The 23,156-nt window shown below is 38.1% G+C and overlaps 1 protein-coding gene across 6 annotated transcripts; it reads left to right on the top strand.

Annotated features, from left to right (window-relative positions):
* The first annotated feature begins 2,391 nt into the window (after nucleotides 1-2,391).
* LOC131219007 (uncharacterized) lies at nucleotides 2,392-21,224 on the top strand. 6 transcript variants are annotated; one of them, XR_009157950.1, is made up of 9 exons: nucleotides 2,392-3,048; nucleotides 3,176-3,235; nucleotides 3,347-3,406; nucleotides 17,575-17,700; nucleotides 17,845-18,017; nucleotides 18,120-19,920; nucleotides 20,038-20,113; nucleotides 20,207-20,254; nucleotides 20,674-20,947. XR_009157950.1 is itself a non-coding variant. In XM_058213962.1 (8 exons), exons 1-7 carry the CDS (start codon nucleotides 2,926-2,928, stop codon nucleotides 20,095-20,097), a joined length of 2,403 nt encoding a protein of 800 aa, XP_058069945.1. In that variant the 5' UTR covers nucleotides 2,392-2,925; the 3' UTR covers nucleotides 20,098-20,113; nucleotides 20,736-20,947. The 6 variants fall into 6 exon arrangements, 3 of the variants coding, with proteins under 3 accessions (XP_058069945.1, XP_058069944.1, XP_058069943.1); XM_058213962.1 differs by lacking the exon at nucleotides 20,207-20,254 and having other exon boundaries at nucleotides 20,736-20,947; XM_058213961.1 differs by having other exon boundaries at nucleotides 20,207-20,947.
* The last annotated feature ends 1,932 nt before the right edge of the window (nucleotides 21,225-23,156 follow it).

Here is a 23,156-nt window from a genome sequence, read left to right as displayed (position 1 = left end):
AGCAACAAATGTAAGGCAATGTAAATAAAAGTAATAAAAGAAGCTACTCATGCTTGACCAAGAGTACTGTATTCATGAGTAGGGGATAAAGAACGTTGGCACTCTTCACAGGAGAATGATTAGAGCTCTTATATCATCGACATTACCTAGAAATGTGATTTAGAAAAGAAAAACACCAGCACTTCTCTAATATATATATATATATATATATATATATATATATATATATACACACACACACACACACACACACATCACCTAGAAATGTGATTTAGAAAAGAAAAACACCAGCACTTCTCTAATATATATATGTGTGTGTGTGTGTGTGTGTGTGTACACACTTGGAGTCCCTTATATAAACCCTGCTCTTAAAACCCACCTCAAGGGGCTTATGGGAGAGAAGGTTTTGTCGGAAATGTGGTCCACTTGAACTTTGGCCCTCGAATGAGTTGGGTAAAACACATACATCATGGTGAGCCCCCACCAGGGATGTTGGTAATGGCAATGTCATCACTCAATCCGCGGTCCATGGAACTCATGCTTGTGTGGTTCAGACCGTTGATCTTTGGACCATCTATTAGATGGGTCGTGGGGCTCTCTATGGGAAAATCCTATACCTTCCATTGGCAGCCTTCAAACCGGACGGGTAAGAGAACAAGAAGCAATGGCGCACGTTCATCTCTGTTAAAACCAAAGATTGGGTCCAGGATCATTCAATCAGAAAAAGAAAAAAAAAATAAAAATAAAAATTGATTCATGGTCATTCAATGTATGATGGAAGAACATCAACGGCCTGGATCATTAAACGATGGGCCCAGAAGCACAAACTGAAAACAAGCGTAATACTATGGACACCAGTGGAGCTCTGTGGAGCTCACCGGTGATGCTTGTGTGAAATCCAGTCCGTCCATCATTTTCTCTAGCTTATTCTAGCCTCTTGGACCAAAAATAGGCAAATAAAAAACCAAGTGGTCCACACTACAAGGACAGTGGGGGATGGGGACACACACCAGTGAAGCCTTCATGGGCCTACTGCGATGTTTATACACCGTCTTACCGTTCATAAGGTGAAGCCTTCGTGGGGCCCACTGCGAGTACATCCAGGACGAAGGTTTCCATTCAAAATTTTGGTGAGCCAAAAGGGCCTCGGATTCGGTAGTGACCCCTCCGGTACGGAGGTAGATACGCCCTCCCATGATATGCGTCTTTTATCCACGCTGCCCATCTATTTTTCGAGAGTCCTGCTAAAGCTTTTCGCATGAATTTCCTTGCGCAAGGATGCTAGGTGGGGCCATGGAGGTGTTTGTGAGAAATCCACCCTGTCCATCGGTTTTGGGAGCTCATTTTAGTACATGCTAAAACTAGGTGTATCCAAAACTCAAGTTGATCACACGAGAGGGAAAATTGGGGAAAGAAAACTTCACCATTGAAAACTTCCTAAGCTCCATCTCGATGTTTATATGACATCCAAACCATTCATAAGGTCATTACCAATGGGATGAAGTGAAAAATACCAAAAATATTGCCTGACACAAAAAATTTATGTCCACAAGAATGTTTCAACGATTCACACTAAATCTCCACTGTTTCCTCTCGTGTGACCCACTTAACTTTTGGATAGACATCATTTTTCGTCGCATCTCCTAAAATGAGATCTCAAAGACGATGAACGTCGTGGATTTCTAACAAACATCTCTGTGGGCCCCACACAACATCCTTGCGCAGGAAGTTGCTGCCAGGATATCCGCGTCCAAGGAAGATAGAAGTCTCGAGTAGACAACACGGTTGGGATTGAATTCCCACCATTAGGATCAAGCTGATCTTTTTGTTTTCCTTATCAACAGGTTGGATGGCAAATAAACATTAGCGCTAGGAAGTTTTTAATGGTCAGCTTCAATTACTGCCGTTTCCTGTGTTGTGGTCCAACCAAGATTTGGATCTGCCTCGTTTTTGGACTCGTACTCTAAAATGATTTGGAAAAATAGATGGACGGCGTGGATAAAACACACACATTATGATGGGCCCACACAAACCTCGGTACCGGATGGTCAATACCGAATCCGAGTCCAGCCAGCCAAAAGAAGGTTTGGATCCTAGGTGTCCCCATCCACACTTTTTTATATGGAGTGGCCCAATCGAGCTTTAGACTGGCCTAGCTTCTAGAGCCATATCCTAACATGAGCTTCCGCAAATAATGGACAGTGTGGATGTCACACGCGTCACGGTGAGCCCCACATATCTCTTTTTTTATTTTTTTGCACGAACCCGTTGCTGGAACTGGAAATTTGCGTCCGTTGGGCAAACATCCGGGAATCATAGGGTACGCGAGGTGCGGCTTTCAACAGTGCACATGGATTTCTAATTTGGACAAGTGGGGTCAACGATTCCATGATCCAGACCGTTGTTCTGCTCCTCCCAACTGATAATTGCCTATTTCCCAAAAAAGGAAAATCGAATGAAAGATAATAAATACCAATATTTGGACTTCTCTTACTTGAAAGAGGACCATCAATAAATAATAACCGTCCATTTTTTTACCAAATTCCGAAAGCTAAATTCATCCTATTGAGTATATTTTTCATTGATGGCCTTATCCATTGTGGAAAACACATACCAATGGCCTGGATTACCTAAATATGCTCCCCACTCGTTAGATCTAAAATCCCGCGTACTTTCGACAAATACTCGGCTCTCTATCCTACGATTTCCTTCTCAGGTCGTAACGGATAGTTTCTCCCATTTGAATTTTGCATATAAATTCGCATCTCTAACCCATTTCTTCTCATTTTCAAGAAGATAAAAAGCGAATCTTCTTCTTCTTCTTCTCGATTTCTTCACAGATCTTCTTCCTTGAAGATCTCATCAAGCGGTCGATATTTTCTCTTGAATCCTCGATACTTCCCATTTCGATCTAAGGTTCTCGCCATGGATTCAAGCTTCATTTCCCCCCCATCGACGCAGATCGGCGGAACCATTCTAGATCCGCAGAAGAAAGAATGTAGCGCCCAGGAGTCGTCAGGATCCACGTCGATTGTAAATGTTGGAAAGGTAAATTTCGAAATGCGGAAATCCCCATTAGGTTTTGAATAAGTTTCTTAGTTTTGATTCCAAAGAATTAAACCCTAACCCTAAATTATTCTTCAAATCAATGGATGGATTTTGGATGTGTTCTCAGATGAATGAATTCGGTTCCAAGGAGTTGTTGGGATCTGCATTGGCTGTGAAGGGTGGGAAGGTAATTTCTCAAGGAGAGAGATTTGAATTTCTTAATTTTGATCCCAAAGAGGAAAACCCTAACCATTAAATGGTCTGAAACTCATCGGGCGGATGTTTGATCTGTTTGCAGAAGAAAGAATCCGTTGCTGAGAAGTCTCCAGGATCTTCGTCAACTGTTAAGACTGGAAAGGTAATTTTGCAACGTGGAAAGCCTCATTACATTAGGTTTGATTGTGTTTCTTGATTTGATTCTGAAGATGTAAACCCAAACCCTAAAGTGGTCTGGAACTTGTTGGATGGATGTTTGGTTTGTTGTTGATATTGATCCTCAATCATTTAGTTGTTTAATAAAGAATAGTCCTTTTATGAAGAATTTTAGGCCTGTTTGGATGAGCATGAAAATTAATATTGGTCCTGCTTCCTTGGCAAAGCCTAGCTACTATGCATGTGGGCGGCTCAACAAATGTAAACTTCATTAGGTCTGATTCCTGTTTTCAAGATTTTTCCTCTGCAAAGTGATAGTGAGATGAGAACAGATTAAAGCTGATCTTCTCTGACTTCCGGTTTGTGCGGAGTGCCTGGCATCTTCGGCTGAAGTCAGTAACTCTCCAAACATGACCTTAGCCACTGCACTGAACCAGTTGATGCACCCGTTGATGTTAGTGAAAACCAACATAACATGCCTTGTTGAGTTATCAATCTAAAGAGAGAGAGGGAGTTTGGGGTTCATGATGAGATCTGAATAGTCTACATGATATTTATCCCATGGAAATGGGTATGTTTGGCCATGTCTAAGTGCAGTTTTGAGTTTACACGCCATGTTGAGTTATCAATCTAGAGAGAGAGAGAGAGAGAGAGAGAGAGAGAGAGAGAGAGAGAGTTTGGGTTCATGATGAGATTTGAATGGTCCACATGATATTTATCCTATGCAGAGTTCGAAATATCGGTATCGCATTACGTATCGCATTCTTGGGATACGGATACGTATCGGTTATCGCATGGGATATATCGGTTGTATCGCGTAATGTATCACTATTGTTGGAAACATGGGGAAACATTGGGAAATTGGTTGAATTATTTTATGAAACTTCGGTGATTGTTAAAAAATAGATCAATATACACTTATAAATCAAAACATTACAAAAAAAAAGTACACATAATAGGTTTTCTTTGTATGGGGTCCTAATTTATGCGTTGTCTAACTGAATTGATGCAAGAATATTCGATGTCTATTAATATAATTTAGAAATGTAAGAAGACGTGTGGAAACACAAGCAATACATTCAAAAGCAAAAGAAGAATCACTAGATTAGGTTACAAACATTTTTAATGTGATGTTTGAACACAAAGATTGCAAACGATTTGTGAGAAATTGAAATTTTTTTATTTTTTTCAAAATTTCACAACTTGGCCCATCTCCTCCAAATATCGAAATCGAAGCTCCCAATCCATGATTTTGCATGGAGAACATGAAAAATCATGAATTTGTAACAATTTGACACTAATTTAACATGAATTATAGAAAATAAGAGCATCGAAGTTCGAAAATGCTTACTAGATCGAACATGTGGGATATATTGCACTACTTGTGCGTTTCGTATCGCATTGGTGGGATACAAGATGTATCGTGGGATACATCGGCCAATATCGTCGATATTTAAAACAATGATACTATGGAATGGGTATGTTTGGCCATGTCTAAGTGCAGTTTTGGTTTCACTTGAATTCCTACAATATAAATCTCCTTAGCAATATCAATGTGGTAGAATATCTATGAAATGATGTAGCTCCTCTTGTTTACTTTTCAAATGAGACTGCTAATAGAAAGAGCATCTTTTGTTGATTATTTAAGTTTTTTTTTTTTGAGAAAAATTCTGTATGGCAGCAATGTGCTTGCTGGTCCCAAGCCCAAGTAAAGGAGGGCTGGGTGGGCATCTCTGGTTGTCCAACTTTTTCCAAGCAATTATGAGAACACCTATTCCAAATTTGGATAATTGGTGTAGAAGATACCTAAAGCCAACCCTAAATAGGTGGGACCAAGCTATAACGATGAACTTTGGTAATCACCTTTACTGTTGTCAACAAAGTTGATTTCATTAAATTATGCCATATTCATCATGTAGTTGCTTAGTTAGTCTTATGGCAGCAATGTGCTTGCTGGTCCCAAGCCCAAGTAAAGGAGGGCTGGGTGGGCATCTCTGGTTGTCCAACTTTTTCCAAGCAATTATGAGAACACCTATTCCAAATTTGGATAATTGGTGTAGAAGATACCTAAAGCCAACCCTAAATAGGTGGGACCAAGCTATAACGATGAACTTTGGTAATCACCTTTACTGTTGTCAACAAAGTTGATTTCATTAAATTATGCCATATTCATCATGTAGTTGCTTAGTTAGTCTCGCCTAACTCGTGCTTTGTATTCTCTTCAATTGGCACAACATGAAGCCTAAAGCTAACCTGAAATAGGTGGCATAACGACTTTGATGTTCACCTTTAGGGCCAGTTTGGATAGAGACGGAATCTTGTGTAAAAGAAATTGTTTCCACAATTATTACATTTCCTCCTCTATTTGGATTGCAAAGAAAATCATGGATTCCATAAAGTAATTATTAGTTCTACTCACAATTGCAATTTTCTAGCATGAGATGTGAGGTGATTGTTGCCTAAAGAATCTAGAAATTCCATTTTCGAAACATACGAAACCCTGAATTTTGGAATCCATGAGATTTCATAAATTGTAGAAAAGTAAAATATAATCATTGCATGTTTCTCGTGTAAAAGAAATCGTTTTCACCTTTAGGGCCAGTTTGGATAGAGACAGAATTATCTTGTGTAAAAGAAATCATTTCCACAATTATTACATTTCCTCCTCTATTTGGATTGCAAACAAAATCATGGATTCCATAAAGTAATTATTAGTTCTATTCACAATTGCAATTTTCTAGCATGAGATGTGAGGTGATTGTTGCCTAAAGAATCCGGAAGTTCCATTTTCGAAACATACACAACCTTGAATTTTGGAATACATGAGAATTCATAAATTGTAGAAAAGTAAAATGTAATCATTGCACGTATCAATTCTTTCACTTGGAATTCCTTGTATAATTGGCCTTTGATGTTTTCAACATAGTTGATTTCATTAAATTTTGTAGTGCTTAGTTAGCCTCTTATAAGTCTTGCTTTGTATCCTCTTCAATTTGATGTCTTATCGTTCCTTCTTTTGTAGACCCCATTAAACTTACTTTACCCCATTAAACTTACTTTATGTTGAATATTTGTAGATGCCTTCTTCTTTGCTGAAGTTCAATTAATTGGACTCTTAGTCTCCCTTTACTAAAATCTCTTAGTTTTGGATTGTAAGACTGGTGTAGAAACATAAGTGGAAGATCAACATGAAAAGGATGGAGATTAACAACGCAAAGAGTAATGAAAAGTAAAAGAAAGAATCAACTCAAAACTCCTAACTAGGGGTTCATTTTTAGAGAGAAATAACTCCCAACTATAAAGGCAAGGTTAGACTAGAACTTGCAAGTAGAAGATCGACATGGAAAGGATGAATATTCACAACCCAAAGGTAGTGAAAACTCTGAAAAGTGAAAGAAGGTTCCACAATCCAAAGAGTAGTGAAAACTCTAAAAAGTGAAAGAAGGTTAACAACCCATGGCATAGTTGTTTCTATACCATCCAAATTACTAGTTCAATTGTTGATGGAAAGTAATCCAAAACCTTACATCAATGGTTAGTGTGAAGAAAGGGAGAGAGATGAGGAGAAAGCGTACAATGCTTGAGAGTTGTATCCCTCTCCTCAATATTCTATTTATAGTAAAATAGGTTACAAAAGGCAAAGATAAGCACCATTAATCGCTAATCTAATCACATTTAATCTTGGGAAATCAAATATAATTCTATATCTTGTCCTCAAGTACAATACACTCTAGCTGTACCTAAGTTTGTGCACTAGTATCTTCAAGTATGGTGCATCGTGGGTGCACACTGTGTATACTAACACTCCCCCTCAAGTTGGTGCATGGATATCAACCATGCCAAGCTTTGTACTATTTCTCTTGGGGTCCATAATGGATATGTCTTTGGTGAAGACATCTACTAATTGATCTTGTGAACGATCAACGAACAAAGGGGGTATGTAGAAGCTTGACAGTTAATTTCTCTCGAATGAAGTGGCAGTCGACTTTAGTATGCTTTGTTCATGCAATGTGCATGGTTGCTTGATTGTTGCAAATCGCAATGTAGAGGAATGGCCAAATGGGAGAGGGTGTGGTGAATCCCATATCCTAAAGGATGGCTTCCACCCATAGTAGTTTAGAAGTTGAGTGAGCCATTGCACGGTATTTAGCCTCAGCAGAGGAGCAAGAAACAACTCATTGCTTCATGCTTCTCCAAGTAACTAGATTTTCTTTTACAAATGTGCAATATTCTGTAATAGAATGTCGATCAGAGGAAGAGCCAGACTTTGAACATCATGTGCTATTTCTTCGTTTTTACAATGCACGTGTCTAAGATTTGGGCCTTTCATCGGGTGGTCATATTTCAAAACTAGGGTAAGAAGCACACTACCAAGTTAAGTGAGAAGAGATAAGGTTCTCATTGTTGGTCATTTGAGGCTCAAGACATGACTAATAACATTGGTGGATGTTATCTCTACCTTTATAACGAGGAAATAGTTGATAGCTTATTCTTGCATTGGGAATTCTTGATGGCCATATGGTGGTATTTTTTTAGCCCTCTTTGGAGTTGATTGTCTGATGCCTCGTCACATTCATCTTAGGCTTTGCACAAATTTCATTTGGGAAGAAGGAAGTCATGTGATTGCTCTCCTTGCTTGCAATGTGATGGTCCATAGTAAGAAATACACGTGTCATTTCTACATCTATACAACACAAGTGTCAGACATTGGGCCTCTTATCGGGTGGGGCACATTTTGAACATGCCATCTATTAAAATCAAGGTAAGCATACTCATAAAGTGAGAAGAGATAAGGTTCTCACCATCGGTCATTTAAGGCTGAAGACATGAATGTTGTCTCTATCTTAATAACGAGTATGTTGTCTCTATCATTTAAGGCCCTAGTGGATGTTGTCTATATCTTTATAACAAGGAAATAGTCGATCTCGTATTCTTGCATCGTGAATTCTCAATGACCATATAGTGGTGGAGTTGCACATATTTGCAACTTTGCACATATTTCTTCTGGGAAGAAGGAAGTCATGTGAGATGGTCCCATCTAGAATGAAATACTAAAGTGCTTGGCAACTTACCTGAGTTGAGAGAAGATGTTTTTATGCGAGCCAAGAACAAGGCTATTAGTTGGGTCCTAATGATAGAAGATTGTATTAGGGATGTAGATGTTTTTTAATGAAGGTCAAGGCTAGCATTGTTCTAGATGATCTTTCATCATATTTTATTGTGTTTTAATTTACACATCTTTTTCAATAAAGTTTTGTTGCCATTAGAAATAGCACACCAAATTACTCTAGGGAACATAGAAAATTACTGAATCTATATCTATTCACGTTACTTAACCTAAATGAAAACCACTTAAACAATTAGATTTTGCATAAATACATTAACATGCTACTCAATCTATTGTAGTGATCTTGGTGTGTGGTGTGGCCACAGTAGTTTGAAGTTTGGTCTAATTCATTGAGGAATATTTGTTTTTTTTTTCTTTTTTCTTTTTTTTTTTTTGACAAATCGCTTACTTAGTAAGTTTTTTATTTTATTTTTTGGGTTAGCTTGTTAGTACACACCCCACTGTCAGTACACACTCCACTGTTAGCCACCCCCACTAGGGAATCGATACCAAGACCTCAATGTTGAAACAAGGGTATCTTCACTCAGTCTACCACTTGAGTTATGGGTCAGGGTTAGTAAGTTGGCTCATAGAAAAATTACTTAATCTATCCTTAGTCGCATTACTTAACCCAAATGAAAAAATAATAAAACAATTAGAATTTGCATAAATAGCTTGACAAGCTATGCAGTCTAATGTATTGCTGATGGTATGAGGAATAGCCACAATAATAGCACTTATCTTCAATCCACCAAAAGTAACCAAAATATTCCTTGGTGAATTGGTTAAAACTTTGAACTATACACATATGTACTATTAAAAATAGGTACAAGTCGACAAACATATATAGAACCTAGTGCTTTGCTCATGGTATGAGGAGGAGTAGCCACAATAACACTAGCTTTTATATACGTATGTCGACTTTTACCTAATTTAAATAGTATCATTGTTCAAAGTATCCCCGATATTATCGAAATATTTCCAATATTATCCGTATCTCTAGCTCGATGATACTGATAACACTGGTAGTGATGTCGATAGCACTAGTAGTATAAAAAATTCCAAGTATACTTTTGATATATTACATACATCAATCCATTAATTATGAAGGGAAGGGTGTCTATATTGTGATATAAAAAAATATCCTGATATATCGTGTGATACATATGGTATGTTGAGCGAAACATTGGATTGTTTTTTAATTCCCTCACATCTTGTATCACTAGACTGAATACTGATATATCGATCAATACTATCATTATTTAGAACATTAGTCCCATTGGGATATAAAATGATGGAGAGCAGATAGATGACATAGTCGATGTACATCAAAGACAAAAGTTGGCTCATATGAGGAGAGTTGGAGACAAAGAGGATGGCCTAAAAGGATTGAGGGTGGTTAAAAGGGATATGAATGAAGGCTCACCAAGGCTTTAGGACCATATTATGGATTGACTTGCAAATAGGATTGTAAAGCTAACCTAAAATTTGAAGAGAGAGAGAGAGAGAGAGAGAGAGAGCACAATGTCTATGACAAAGTGTTGTTATGTTTGACTAGAAGTGAACCATGTTTAGAAATGGAGAACATGATATGATGGGTTCTTACTTTTGGGAAGGTGAAGTGCGGATTGGATTTGCAAGTTAGAAGGGATATGAATGAAGGCTCACCAAGGATTTAGGGCCATATTATGGATTGACTTGCAAATAAGATTGTAAAGCTAACCCAAAATTCAGAGAGAGAGAGAGAGAGAGAGAGAGAGAGAGAGAGAGAGAGCACAATGCATATGACAAAGCGTTGTTATGTTTGAATAAAAGTGAACCATGTTTAGAAATGAAGAACATGATATAGATGGGTTCTTACTTTTGGGAAGGTGAAGTGCGGATTGGATTTGCAAGTTAGAGGGGATATGAATGAAGGCTCACCAAGGCTTTAGGGCCATATTATGGATTGACTTGCAAATAAGATTGTAAAGCTAACCCAAAATTCAAAGAGAGAGAGAGAGAGAGAAAGAGAGAACACAAAGCGTTGTTATGTTTGACTAGAAGTGTAACTGTGTTTAGAAATGGAGAACATGATATGATTGATTCTTACTTTTGGGAAGGTGAAGTGTGGATTGGATTTGCAAGTTGGTACTTTGCCAATGTGGCATGATTCCAATTATTAAAACAGGGTTACCGACATCAATAATAGTGAACATTTAGAACGTGAAGAACATGTGGGTTTGGGATGGTTGTTATTTTTCATGTAAAATAAAGATTTAGGACATTAGGAGATGAAAATATGAAAGGAGTAAGGAATCCACAGGGCATCAATGACCAACAACTATTATCTTTAATTTAAGTAGCAAAAGTAACATTATTCAGAAAGTGGAGTACATGAGGAGTTCTTTGCTTTGGGACGATGAAGTGATGGTTGAGTTTGCAAGTTGGTGGTCATCATTCACAATATCAAAATGGAATTCACTACAATATGATGGGTTCTTACTTTTGGGAAGGTGAAGTGCGGGTTGGATTTGCAAGTTGGGTACCCTGCAAATGTGTCATGATTCCAATTGTTAAAATAGACATCAATAGTGAACATTTAGAACGTGAAGAACATGTGCGATCTTGGGTTTGTGATGGTTGTTATTTTTCATGTAAAATAAATATTTAGGTCATTAGGAGATGAAAATATGAAAGGAGTAAGGAATCATAGGGCGTTAATGACCAAAAACTATTATATTTAATTTAAGTAGCAAAAGTAACATTATTCAGAAAGTGGAGTACATGAGGAGTTCTTTGCTTTGGGACGACGAAGTGATGGTTGAGTTTGCAAGTTGGTGGTCATCGTTCACAATATCAAAATGGAATTCACTACAATATGATGGGTTCTTACTTTTGGGAAGGTGAAGTGCGGGTTGGATTTGCAAGTTGGGTACCCTACAAACGTGTCATGATTCCAATTGTTAAAATAGACATCAATAGTGAACATTTAGAATGTGAAGGACATGTGCGATCTTGGGTTTGTGATGGTTGTTATTTTTCATGTAAAATAAATATTTTGGACATTAGGAGGTGAAAATATGAAAGGAGTAAGGAATCATAGGGCGTCAATGACCAAAAACTATTATATTTAATTTAAGTAGCAAAAGTAACATTATTCAGAAAGAGGAGTACATGAGGAGTTCTTCGTTTAGGGATGACGAAGTGATGGTTGAGTTTTCATGTTCGTGGTCATCAACATGGGATTCACTACAATAGTGGTCTCCATTTAAATCTTGGAGAGCATGTGTGGTCTCAAGTTTGGGATGGGACGTGGATTTCCTGCAAAAACCTTTCGCAAGAAGTTCCTGCATTGGAAACCTTGGTGGGGCACACTGTGATGTTTGTGAGAAATCCACCCCGTCCATCCGTTTTTTGAAACCATTTTAGGACCTAGGAACAAAAATGAGCTAGATCCAATACTTCAAGTGGGCCGCCCTAAAGGAAAAGGTGGGTAGGGAAATTCCTACCGTTGAAACCTCCTTGGAGTCGACAGTGGTGTTTACATGCCATCCATACCATTCATAATGAGACAGTATTGGATTTCACACAAACATCTTGGAGACTACAATAGTGGTCTCCATTTAAAGAGAGCGTGTGGTCTCGAGTTTGGGATGGGGACGTGGATTTCCTACAAAAGCCTTTCACAGGAAATTCCTGCATTGGAAACCTTGGTGGGGCACACCGTGATGTTTGTGAGAAATCCACCCCATCCATCCATTTTTTGAGATCATTTTAGGACCTGTGAACAAAAATGAGCTAGATCCAATACTTCAAGTGGGCCGCCCTAGAGGAAAAGGTGGGTAGGAAAATTCCTACCGTTGAAACCTCCTTGGGGTCGACAGTGATGTTTACATGCCATCCATACCATTCATAATGAGACAGTATTGGATTTCACACAAACATCTTGGAGACTACAATAGTGGTCTCCATTTAAAGAGAGCGTGTGGTCTCGAGTTTGGGATGGGGACGTGGATTTCCTACAAAAGCCTTTCACAGGAAGTTCCTGCATTGGAAACCTTGGTGGGGCACACCGTGATGTTTGTGAGAAATCCACCCCATCCATCCATTTTTGAGATCATTTTAGGACCTGTGAACAAAAATGAGCTAGATCCAATACTTCAAGTGGGCCGCCCTAAAGGAAAAGGTGGGTAGGAAAATTCCTACCGTTGAAACCTCCTTGGGGTCGACAGTGATGTTTACATGCCATCCATACCATTCATAATGAGACAGTGCTTATTAGCTAAAATTTAAAAGATAATTTACAATTACGTTAGAGTCCATATCATCATTCTTATACAACCAACCATTTCAATTAATGGGGACCTCAAAATTAATATATAAAATAATTCCACAACCCGATACTTCTGTACATGACTCCAATGCAAGGTATTCAAAATCAGTTACGTAAACGGCCGTAACGGAAAAATAGGCCATAACAACCCTGTAACTGTTTTTTCAAAAACTAAAAAACGGCCGTTACGGCCCGTATCATAAAGGTAACAGTCATGGCCGTTACGGCCACCGATACTGTTTTGGAACACCTTGCTCCAATGGTGATCTCAAAATTTAGGAGAAACATCATCAATCACAGTGGCCTCCATATCCTACATCCGATTAAACAACGTCAATGGCAATAGTGTGGTGGCTGTTACAGCCACCGATACCGTTTTGGAACACCTTGCTCCAATGGTGATCTCAAATTTTAGGCGAAACAAAATAGTCTTGATCATCAATCACAATGGCCTCCATATCCTGCATCCAATTAACTGATACTTGTTTTAAAACAACATCCCAGATGGGAGTGAGTGGGCAACACAATCAAGTTTAGGTAATGAAACATTGACTCCAATGCAAGGTATTCAAAATCGGTTACGTAATGGCCGTAACGGCCGTTACAGAAAAATGGGCCATAACGGCCTTGTAACGGTTTTTTTAAAAAAACTAAAAAAACGACCGTTACGGCCCGTATCATAATGAAACATTGACTCCAACACATCCTGATACTACTGTATATGACTCCAATGCAAGGTATTCAAAATTGGTTACGTAATGGCCGTAATAGCTGTTACAGAAAAATGGGCCATAACGGCGCCATAACGGTTTTTTGTCAAAAACTAAAAAACGGCCGTTACGGCTCGTATCATAACGGTAATAGTGGTGGTTGTCTGTTTTGGAACACCTTGCTCCAATGGTGATCTCAAAATTTAGGCGAAACAAAATAGTTTTGATCATCAATCACAGTGGCCTCCATATCCTGCATCCGATTAATTAGTACTTGTTTTAAAACAACGTCAACGGTAATAGTGGTGGCTGTTACGGCCACCGATACTGTTTTGGAACACCTTGCTCCAATGGTGATCTCAAATTTTAGGTGAAACAAAATAGTCCTGATCATTAATCACAGTGGCCTCCGTATCCTGCATCCAATTAACTGGTACTTGTTTTAAAACAACATCCCAAATGGGAGTGAGTAGGCAACACAATCAAGTTCAGGTAATGAAACATTGTTTCACAAGAGGTCCTAATCTACTTGTTAATGCATGAGTGCAAAAGGCATGGATTTATGGTTTGAACAATTTTAACGTGGGGTTCTCGCCTTTCACCATGTATTCTAGGGGTCGAGTTAACCAATTGGGGTTCTCGTCGAACAACCATGTACATGAGTGCATGATTTACCAAACCTTTATTTATTCGTATTCAAACAGCAATATTAGCAAAGCCAGATTACCACAATTGTAGTATGAGTCAAATACACAGGAACCACATGGCTCATTACCAGGGTCCTTAATCCATCTAGTGTCGTCACCATCTAATATGAAAATGGAATTGCCAAGGATTTACGAGAACACCTCAAGACGGCATGACTCATGGATTAGAAAATCCAAGGACTTACATGTCGACCAAGAGGGTCACTCACTACCGTGAACACCAAATTTCAAATCAATACTAATTTTGAGTTATCAACTCAATCAATGATGGTAGGCTCGTCTCCTCCATCGATGCTCAAGACTTATTGTAAGGCTCGCCCCACCTACACAGGTCAGAGATAACACAAACACATTGTCCCATACCGCCATGCCTGGCTCATGAGCTATGACAAGTAGCTCGTTGAAACACAGATACAACGGCTATAAATGGTAACTATATATCAATAGTAATCATGGTAGTATGGATTACACAGAAAATTCGTCAACATTTACAAAACAATAATTGTCTCTAAATTGACTACCCAGGCATAAGTAGCCAACTAGAGTCAGTCCTGTATTCTATCTTAATTGATCAAGTGGCAACTAAACCCAATGAAGGCGGTCCATATATTCAACTATTTCCAGAGACTAATTCAAAACAATAAGAATTCCATAATATCCAAACATGGTTACAAACTCAAATTACATCATTTCTTAGATGTGCCAAATGTACAATTTCTTATTTCATAAAAATCAAGCTTATGGAATATGTCATCAATTCAACACACATAGCATATAAATCATAATCATATAATAAATTTAACATTTGAATACATATTATTTCATAAACTTCTAAAACTGTCAGGGGCTGATAAAAGCTACCTTAGAAGAATAGTCCTCACCTATTATTATGGTTTTACATTCTAGGATTTAGGATTCGAGAGAAAACCCCTAATTCCTATATAAATTCCATATAAAATTGAATTAAGATTAAAGCAAATTACAAGCTACCTTAGAAGAATAGTCCTGACCTTCAATTGTTGATTAACTATAATCAGACTGTGGAAACAAATAGTAGAATCAAAGGAGTTTACGAAAAATCCCAAAAAACCTAAAATTCTTATTTCTTTTTTAAAGAAGTTTATGAAAAACAAGATGAATTACACAACTCACACTCTCGGATTCTAATCTAAATTATGCAATTCAAGGAATAATTCTGACAATCTAATCTAGACATAATGTCAAGCCCTCTAAAGCAAACATCTTATTATAATTTCAGGATCGATGGCTCACTAATGAGCGTTCTAGAACTCTTTTGGATATTCCAGCCATCTCTAGAACAATTTAGGGAATAGGATTTGATAAATCTCGGCTCTAAGCTTGTATAAAACATTAATAGGTTCAAAGATTTAAGCAACAATGCACGTTGATTTGAACTTCTTCAAAAAATAGTAGATTGGATCAAGATAATTCTTTATACCTAAAGGACGGTTTAGTCATTTTAACTTTTGTGCTTAGAGTAATTCAAATCCAAACCATTGGTTTAGTTAGTCTCAAATAGATCTCCATTATAATTTAAGTAATTGTATAAATTAATAGTGGTTTTTCTCAAATCTCAATTCTCGATTCATAAATCACAGAGTTAAATATAAAATTTAGAGTGAATCATTGTTTAGTGTCAAAGATGCAATATTCGATATATCTAATATTGCATCTTTGAACATTAATAGGTTCAAAGATTTAAGCAACAATGCACATTGATTTGAACTTCTTTAAAAAACATTAGATTGGATCAAGATAATTCTTTATACATAAAGGACAGTTTAGTCATTTTAAGTTCTGTGCTTTGAGTATTTCAGATCCAAACCATTGGTTTAGTTAGTCTCAAATAGATCTCCATTATAATTTAAGTAATTGTATAAATTAATATTGGTTTTTCTTAAATCTCAATTCTCGATTCATAAATCATAGGGTTAAATATAAAATTTAGAGTGATCAGATAATGATTCGATATGTTTAGGGCCTGTTTGTTTTTTCAAAGCAATGGGAAATACATGGTAAATCGTAATTATTACAATTTCACCGTGTTTGAAAATTCATAGGAATTTGTGCTTTTGAAATTGGTTCAAAAGAGATCATTTTAATTTTTGAACTGCAAGGTAATGCGTATGATATATCCATTCCGTCCATCTGTTTTATTACAATATTTTAGAACATGAGACAAAAAATGAAGCAGATCCAACACTCAAGTGGCCCACTCCAAAAGAAACAGTGGCCCTACAAAGTTTTTAACGGTAAGTATTCGATTCCCTTTTTTGTATGACATGGTCCACTTGAGTATTGGATATGCCTCAATTTTTTAGTCATGCTATGAATTCAATTGGAATAATGGATGAACGGTGTGGATAAGTGAAATGCATCACAGTGGGACCCACAGATATTTTGTAATATTCTTGGTTTTCAGGTCAAAAAGTAAGCAGTCATATCAGGTACTTTGTAAACGCAAGGGGAAATAATTATTACCGTTTTACATGGTATTTACCAGTTCATCAGAAAATCAAACACGCCCTTAGTGTAATCCAGCCTAGAAATGGTATTCGATGTGTTCAGATTCCTAGAGTTAATTTATGAACAACTTAATTTAATTACCATAATAATTTATTAGGTTTCCATAAACAAGTCCCCAAATACCATTTCTAAGTATTCAAAGCCTAAAATTTAGTCAAATACACGTATGCTAACTAATTAATCGGAAAGATCTCTAGTGCCACCCAAGTACTTCCAATACTCTTAAGTATCGTAAAATCTAGGATGTTACAACAATGCTTTTGGAATTTTTTTTTAATCAAAACTCTTTTTATGCCATTAACGACTAAATGCATGGCAATTAAAATGGTTCTTGTCATTTAATAGGCCACTCAATTCAGATTATATCCAACAAATATGTTGTAGCACTGGTCTAAGTTATATCCAACTTCTATCAGTCAAGTTTTCTTTGCATACAAAATGAATGAAAAATCAAAATGCCTGTTGTTATTTATAGGACACCCGCTTATAGTAGATTATATATATCCGACAAAAATGTTGTGCCAGGGAGACTTTTCACCTATCTAAGTCATATCCAACTTCTATCAGTTAACTTTTCTTTGCATACAAAATGAATGAAAAATCAAAATGCCTGTTGTCATTTAGAGGACACCCGCTTATATAGTAGATTATATCCTACAAAAATGTTGTACCGGGGAGAATTTGCACCTATCTAAGTTTTTTATCCAACTTCTATCTTTTTTCTTCTTCTTCTTCTTCTTCTTTTTTTTTTTATTTCTTTGAATACAGAGTTCTGTCAACAAAATTTCATCACAGATTAAGAAACCCCCTCACCGGAGAAGTACTTCTCCCCTCAACTGGTTCCCAAGGAAAAAGACCGACTCTTTCTTGAAGCGGAAGATAAGGCTTTTGCAGGTATTTACTATTCTTATTTCATATTTTAAATGCAAAGACCATTTATATAAAAGAAAAATCAGAAGATTGCAGTCAATGGCTCTAATTGGATTATATGTTTGCCAGAAGGTTACTTTAACAAATCTTAACCTACTTTTGTTGCAGGAAGTTGGAGGCATGAATTCATCTCTCGATGAGACTTTGGGTGATTCATATCCTCATTACTGTAGGGTAGAGAGAGAAAAGATTGCTGCCAGAGAGGCTGCACGCAAGGCCATGGAGGCCCGCAAAGCTGCAATGGTGGAAGCATCATGGTGCCGAATACTTCGAGCAGCCAGGTTATTTTGATCTTGGGTTATTATGATAATTGAATTCAAACAGAGATTCAGAGAACTTTGGTTCTTTTTCACTCACCTATTCTTTTTTCATGAATTCATCAGGATTCTGAACAAAGAGGCAGAATCCCAGCTGATGAAAGCAGAAAAAAGTGTGACAGAAGCTTTTGAGGAGGCTGCAGCAGTGGGAGTGATAATGTATGACAAGCCTGATTGTCCACGACAACCATGTGAAATAGAAACTTCCCCCACTATTGGAGGAGGTTCTACTCACACCATTACTGCATCTTTCGAAACTGCATTTGAGGTAGATAAGGAGGTAGCGGCAGCAGTTAAGACAGCATTCATTCGACTGGCACATTGTCCCACTTCTTCAAATAAAGATGAATTCCAAGACTTGCTTCGAAAGATCAGCCAGAATCCAGACATAAGTGGAACTGATCAAGATTTATCAGAATGTGAATCAGATCATGGGTCAGAACTGGAATCAGTTCCACATAGTACTGGTGACGTGAATTTTAAGAGACCGGACATGGAAGTGAGAAGAAGAATGTACAGGAACAGGAAGCTTCCTTCAAATGATACTATGAATATGAATAGCTCCAATTCACCAATGAAGCTTGTTGATACAATGCTTGACAGGCTGAAACTACTGCAAGAAGATGAACTCGCTTCGCTTGCCACCATAGTTGCGACTTGCGGCTTGAGTGCTGCTCTACTTGAAGAAAACAGTAAGCGGCATGATCCTGATTCTATTGCCAACTGCACCGTGGGCCCATCAGTTACTTTCACCAGAGCAGGATCAAGGAGGGAATCCTCCATAGCTTACTTTATGGATGGCGATATGAAAAGGAAACCAGCTGTTACGGAAGTTCCTAGTCTAGACAAGTTCTTGGTGAAGCATGTCTCGAGGCTCGAAAGAGAGGTCCAAGAAGCTAAGAACGCAAGGAAAATTAGTGCGAGGGAAGATAGTGGGAAAACCATGGAACGATCAGATGGGCACGCTTTGGAAAGCAGTGTGGCTGATGATATGTACACTTTGGAAAGCAGTGCGGCTGATGATGGGCGCGCTTCAGAAAGCAGTTTGGCTGATCCAAAAAGCATTGCAAGATTGTCTAACGTTGTACCAGACTTGGGAAGTATTCTTCTAAAGCATACTTCCCGACTCGAAAAGGAAATTGAAGAGGCAAAGAAAACACAAAGAGCATTTGAAAAAGATCATGAAAGGTTCCGAGACGCGAAAGATAGACTGACGCAGGATGCAGACAATGTGGACAAAGAAAATATAGACTTGAACAATTCGATACCGGCATTATTTGACAAGAAAAGTATGCAAGCATCAGATGGGATTTTGGCTACTAGGAAAGATTCATCAACAGTTAAATACATGTCACGGATTGAAAGGGCAAAATTGGAAGCAATAGAAGCTTTTGCAGCTCGAGATGGTGAAGATAATGGACTTGACAAGATCTTTGTCAAGTCGGTGCACAGGTTGGAAAGGGAGAAAATGCAAGCGTTGGCATCACGAAAGGACAATCTGATTCAAACAGACCAAAAGAAGCAAGAAACTGTGGTTACTTATGAAAGTCTAGATAAGGTGCTACTAGTGAAGCATGTTTCTAGACTTCAGAAAGAAAAAATGGTGCATCAGGCAAATGTAGAAGTGGGGGTAGTAAGGAAGAAGGAAGAGCAGTATGAGAAAAGTGGAGGGAGCCTGGATGAGATCTTAGTCAAACATCAGTCAGTGCTTGAAAAGGAGAAGTTGGCCATGGCCCAACAATTTGTTCATGCTAAGCATTCAGAAACGCGTCGAGAAGCAAGAGAGAGGGAGTTGCAAGAAGCATGGGGAGGACTGAGCTTGGGAAATTCTATAAGACCCCATCTTTCAAAACTGGAGCGAGAAAAGGCATGCAGCAGATTGTTTCTTGTTTCACATTTTTCTTAATCAGCTTCTTCTTCTTTTTCTAATTCTGTTTCTCCTTACTTTGTTAATCTTTTTTTTTTTTTCCTTTTTTCTTCTCAGGCTGCTTGGAAAAGAGCTGAGGAAGAGGAGCGAATGCAAGCAAGGGGCTTGAATTGCTAGATTTCAAGACCAAGCAGTAATCATCAGCTTCCTGTTCCACCTTGTTTTGTTCATGAGCCTGCTATGTCTACCAGCTGAGTTGGATTTTGAATCCTAGTCACCCGTGCAGGAACTGGGCCCCTCACCTATACCTTATTTGCAAGGTCCTTTTAACTAGGTAACACTCCTGCTTGAAATCCCCAGTTCAGACACTCGCTCTCTCCCTGCTTTGGACTCTCACACTGCTCCCACTTTGGATCCACTTTGGACTCTCGCTCCCGCTTCAAATCCCCACTTCAGATTCTTGCTCTCATTCTCATGTTCTACCTATGTATTGTATACTCGTTTATGTTTTGAAAGAGATGCTTCCTGCTCCTACACCCGAATTTGTTGCTGCTGATACACGTTTGTTTCTTGAATATGTTCCAAATATGGATCATCAGACTGTCATTTACCACATTTCACATGAATTCATGGCCCCACCTTGAGGAAGGACCACATGGATTTCAAAAGCCCATACTCGCCAGTAGCCATGGCATTTCTTGATTTTAATCAGTTGTATTTCATTCCGAAAGATCTGTTATTATGCGTTTTCAGGCTTCTTGGACAAAGGTGTTGGAAGAGGATTGCTGCCAACCATGTGATTTTTCTTTTATCAGATTACTGCCAACCTTGATTGAAGAAGAGTAAGGGAGTACCAACCATGTGAATTTTCTTTTATCAGATTGCTGCCAACCTTGATTGAAGAAGAGCAAGGGAGCACCAACCATGTGAATTTCTTTTATCAGATTGCTGCTACCTTCTCGCTGAAGGTGTAATATTCTATTTGTTCATTCACCATTTTAAAAAATCAACAATGTTTTTCCACTGCCATCTTTTCTGCCTTTCAATTGTGAGTATACATGGCTTATGCTTTTCTTTTCCCTTCATCTGTTCTGCCACTGCCATTCGAAACTCACTGATTTGCCTACAACTATGTAAGCAGGGCCCCATGGTTCAATGATCCAGATCATTGAATTGAGCTCATCCGACCCATCGTGGATGGACTTCCCTAAAGATCTCCCAGATTGGAAGATTGTAGCCCAAATGTTGTTGGCTTTTCGAGTTGATGTTGAAATCTTTCTTAATAATGTAAAGTTGTTCTATCATTTTGAGGATGGTCCATCCAAGGTGGGCACCTAAGAGCCCATCAATAGTATTGGCACGCTTGGGAGCTCATCCAGGCTCATTACTGTTTCGAAGTCGTGGATCACATGTCCTTGGGTGATACAAGAAATGACTGATCACCTACAGCTCGTGGATCACGTCCTTGGGTGATACAAGAAACGACTGATCACCTACAGCGGACTGAGCTTGCAGCATCTTTGACAGTTGACACCAATCTATCTTCTGCATGACATCCACGCCATGCAACGGTGGCTCACACCATAAAGATTGCATGGTTTGAGAATCAGACAGATGGTTGGCTGACAATATCTTCTGCATGACATCCACTCCATGCAACGGTGGGTCACACCATAAAGATTGCATGGTTTGAGAATCAGACAGATGGTTGGCTGACAATATACAGGTGGGCCCAATCTGTTTCAGCATATACAGGTGAGGCATACTTAATGAGCGATCGACTTGATTTTCATGACAGGCGATACATCCTCATGTGGGTCCGTCCTTTTTCACGGGCGAGAAATTAGCATAAGGAGATCATCCTCAATAAAAATAGAATACTGATCACCTGCAACCGAGTCTAGTACGATCTTTCTTTTTTTTATCGTGTGAACTTCTGTTTCTACCAACCCTTTGAAAACATTGTAATATTTTCGAGGGAAAATGCTGTAGCTTGCCAGATGTTAATATCTTATAAAACAACCGCATACGTAAATTTGACCTCTGATTATATAAAATCACGTTTTTATTCTTGACTACGTGGAGATGGGAAAAAATCTCATTCAGTCCTATGCAAATATAAAAAAAGGTTATCCATGACATTTGAATGATTTTGATCTATCATTTGGACGATCTACACCAAATTTCATGAATGGCCCACCATTGGACGATCTGGATCATGTGTGGCTATGTGGATTTTGAAATCTCCCAAAATGAAAATATCTCTCATGTCCACAAAGTTAAGGAAAAAAAAAAAAGAAGTAATATTTCATGTCATCAATTTTCAAATTTAAATAGTTAATTGTCCTCTTTAACGGCCAACTCTAACAAAAACCATAGGAAGTTTTACAACTAATATGAAAAAGGAAAAAGCATGTGGCAAAAACGGCAAGAGATTTTTCTGGCATATAACAAAAAGAGATGGTGGTATATGTCTAGAACTCTTTTTTATCTGCATTTCCAATTTTTGGATATTTTTGGATATCTTAAGGAAAATGACCAATAGTTTAAAGTTAGCTTCCAACCATACGTAGGTGACGAGTTCTTGATATTGGGTTGCAAGTTCAATTTGTGATTTGGATGGTATTGGATGGAGGAGTAAGGCTTGTTTGTTAAATTTGAAGTGCGAAGCTTAAATCTGAAATCTGAGTTCGAAGTCTGAATATGAATTCTATAAACTTCTTTGCTGTGTCTTGAAGAAATGTTGAAGTCAAAAAATTAATTAAATACTGAATTTAAAACAACCTATTTAATAACAAATGATGAAATATCTGAAATCTGTTAATTTAACGCATTTGCCCAGTCTTCCTTAAAAATTTTCTAAGGCGCCCCACCATACGGTGTATGTACCATCCAATCTGTTAATATCTAAAATCTGTTGGATGGTAAATACGCAATAAGGTGATGTAGAGCAGGTTGCAGATACATTCATAGCCAAGATGGACCAGAGAAGGCCCGATCAGAGGCAGAAGTGATCAGATCGGAGGCAGAAGTGATCAGGACTGTCAGAACCTAAGCAGGCATATCTCGCAAATCGGAATGAGTTATTCGACATACAATACAATGCTTTTGGGGTAGGAGAAGCTACTTTAGCCACCTAACCTCACTATGCCAGGTTGCCTATGCCGAATTCATGAGATTTCATCAGATCAATGGTTGAAAGTCTATTTTCATTTTTTTTTTACTACTTACAATAA

Source organism: Magnolia sinica, chromosome 11 (genome assembly GCF_029962835.1).
Source record: "Magnolia sinica isolate HGM2019 chromosome 11, MsV1, whole genome shotgun sequence".
NCBI classification, from domain to species: Eukaryota; Viridiplantae; Streptophyta; class Magnoliopsida; order Magnoliales; family Magnoliaceae; genus Magnolia; species Magnolia sinica.
The sequence above is the reverse complement of the archived record's forward strand: the minus strand, read 5'-3'. Positions and strand labels throughout refer to the sequence as shown.